General features: G+C 52.4%; 1 protein-coding gene across 5 annotated transcripts in view; it reads right to left on the reverse strand.

The window, feature by feature from the left end:
- The window catches only part of PAQR5 (progestin and adipoQ receptor family member V), a 118,858-nt gene that overhangs the window by 25,098 nt on the left and 91,154 nt on the right, over window positions 1–2,606 (reverse strand). For all 5 annotated transcript variants that reach the window (XR_824771.1, XM_010834495.1, XM_010834496.1 and 2 more), the window contains exon 7: window positions 1,891–2,032. Coding sequence is in view for 4 of the 5 variants with exons in the window: in XM_010834495.1 (XP_010832797.1) it covers window positions 1,891–2,032 (142 nt within the window). In the remaining variant the exon portion in view is untranslated. The remainder of the gene's footprint in view (window positions 1–1,890; window positions 2,033–2,606) is intronic.

The following is a 2,606-nucleotide window of genomic DNA, read 5'->3' on the forward strand; positions in this document are numbered from 1 at the left end:
CCTAAAAAAAAAAAAAAAAGAATTCAGTGTTGTACCCCCAAGATTTATCCTATAGCAAGTATTCAATAAATGTGTCCACAGAAGGGACCAGACTGGCCATCTGCCCTAATGAGCCAGAGCCAAGTCGTGAATGAAGATGCAGGAAAGTTGAATGAGTGATCAATGACTTCCTTAGGGCAAGGAGCTGCCAGCACCCCAGCCTGCATCCCCCAGGGAGATACTGTGCCTGGAGGGGCCGCCCCTGCCTCACTCAAGACATACTACTGGGCTGTGTACAATTTCCAAATCTGTGTGTTTTGCGGCAGAAGTGGTTCCTTATCCAGCTGAGAACCGTACTCTCCAAGGACATAGGGCTAAGCAGTAGGAAGTGACCAGCTGCGCCCACCAACTGAGGCACAAACCTGTCTCCATTAGGGCAGGAGACAAACAGATGGAAGAGTCAAGAGCACTGGACGGATGTGAAATGTGCCTGCAGGAAAAGTCAACAATCCCGTCTGGAAGGAAGAGGGAGGAGCTTCTGTGGGCACTGGGGAGGAAGCTCAAAATCTGGCTGACTGTTATTTAAGGACAGAGATCTTTCCAAAGCCCTTGTTTAAGATGGTGTCATTATCTGCCATCTCTGCCATGCCCCCCCACTGGAGTGTCTTTCTGCTCTAGGCCTAAAGGGACAGGATAGAGGTGAGTAAATAAAATGTTATTAAGAAGCCAGAGTTGGCAAAATAAGGCCCAGTGTCTCTTTATGTTTTTCCTGCTGACCCCAGACTTTGTACACGATCAGCTCTATTTCCTCTGGCTGGGCTGGGGCTAGGGAGGTGGACATGCTGGGCAGGCTCCTTGGGCAGGTTCCAATCCCCTGGCCCTCTCATCTCCCTCCTTTTTTGAAATCTGCCCTCTAACCATTTTGCTCATGTGATCCCTTCTGGCAGAGGAGAAGGAATAAAGGAGATGAAACTCTTGTCAAGGCAAAATGTGGCCATGTTTCTTGGGTAGAAGATGGAAACTCATGGACAAAATGGGCCTGGGGAGAACCGAGGTTCCTGCTCGCCACCCGGGGATGAGGACCTAGATCTCCATGGTGGCTTATCTGAGGAGCTCCCATCCCAGGACCCCTTAGCCTCACCAGAAGTGGCCAAGGCTCCCTCCTCCAGCCAGTCCCAGAGCCAGGGTGGAGGAGACACGTTGCACAGCGCTACCCACGTCCCTCGACAGAGGGGAAGGAACTCTGCCAGCAGGTATAAACCCCTGTAGCTCTGACGCCTCCTCTTCACCACATGGCCTCTCTGGCTTGAGCACGTTCAGGCTCACCTGGAGAAGCACTCAGCTTCTGAGAGAGTGCTGGGCCCACCCCAGCAGGATGTCTTGGGGGTGGGGGCTGAGATCCACATGCTCCCAGCTGAGGCTGAGACTACTCGTCCAGACTGGGAACTGCTGAGTCTGGGAACCACTGCTCTACCACGATTCCTGGCACCATCACACCCACCTGAATGAGACCCTCTTTCCTCTCCTTGGCACTGCCCGCCCCTCACCGGCTGGTACCCTCAGAGCCTTCTGTACCCTGTCTTTCCTCTTCCTCTTTACAGCTGCCTTCCATGGTCACTTAATAATGGGATTTCACGTTATAATAATGGGACTCTCCTGTCCCCACACCCTCCAAAAATGCTTTAGAATCCTAGACCCACCTTCTCTGCATCCTCCACCACCCTCCCTGGGCATCCACGGTCTGTGCACATCCTGACGTCTGTCACCTGACAGTTTCACTCACCTTGGCCTGGGCCTGGACAACTTCCTGGGGATTTGCTTCCCGCCCTGCCCCTGCCTCCCCTTGGCAACTACAGCACTGCTGTCAGGGATGGGAGTGCCCCCTGGGCAGCAGGGTCACCACGCGCTCACCGATGTAGTCGAAGCGTCCAGGGGCCAGGCGCTCCGGCAGATGCGCAGAGTAGAAGAAAGAGGCCAGGAGGGTCATGGCCACGTGCTTCTGGTGGTACACGGTGGCTTCGTTCTCCGCGCTCTCCCCGGGGAGCAGGAATACCTGCAGGTATTGAAAGAAACGCCAAGCCTTAACGTGGATAGCCTACAGGGACCTACTGTATAGCACAGGGGACTCTGCTCAACATGCTGCAAAAACCGAAACGGGAAAAGAGCTTGAAAAGGAATAGATACCTGTTTATGTATCCCTGAATCACTTTACTGTACGCCTGAAACTAACACAACACTGTAAATCAACTATACTCCAGCGCAAAATGAAAAGCTTAAAGACAGAAAGAAACATCAGGGCTCGAGAGGAGGTCTGTAGACCTCCCCACTCACACGAGTGGACTCTGTGCGCCAAGGCCGTTCCCTCCCAGTGTCTGTGCTTGGAAAGGGACCTCACAGGGCCTGTGTGGGCAGGCTTCCTTTTCTGAGTGTGAGTAACTGAGACCTAAGGTAACTGTATTTTAACCCCCTACATGCTCATGAGAGCCTTTGGGTTATTTAGTTACAAAAAAAAAAAAAAAAACGAAGAAAGGAAGGAAGGGAACGAAAACAACAGAAGTGAAGAGAAAAGGAAAGGGGAAAAAAAAGTCCTGCTAATATATCACTACTCTGCCCCACCCCCACCCCTG

This window comes from Bison bison, unplaced genomic scaffold, assembly GCF_000754665.1.
Source record: "Bison bison bison isolate TAMUID 2011002044 unplaced genomic scaffold, Bison_UMD1.0 scf7180017864034, whole genome shotgun sequence".
In the NCBI taxonomy this organism is placed as follows: Eukaryota; Metazoa; Chordata; class Mammalia; order Artiodactyla; family Bovidae; genus Bison; species Bison bison.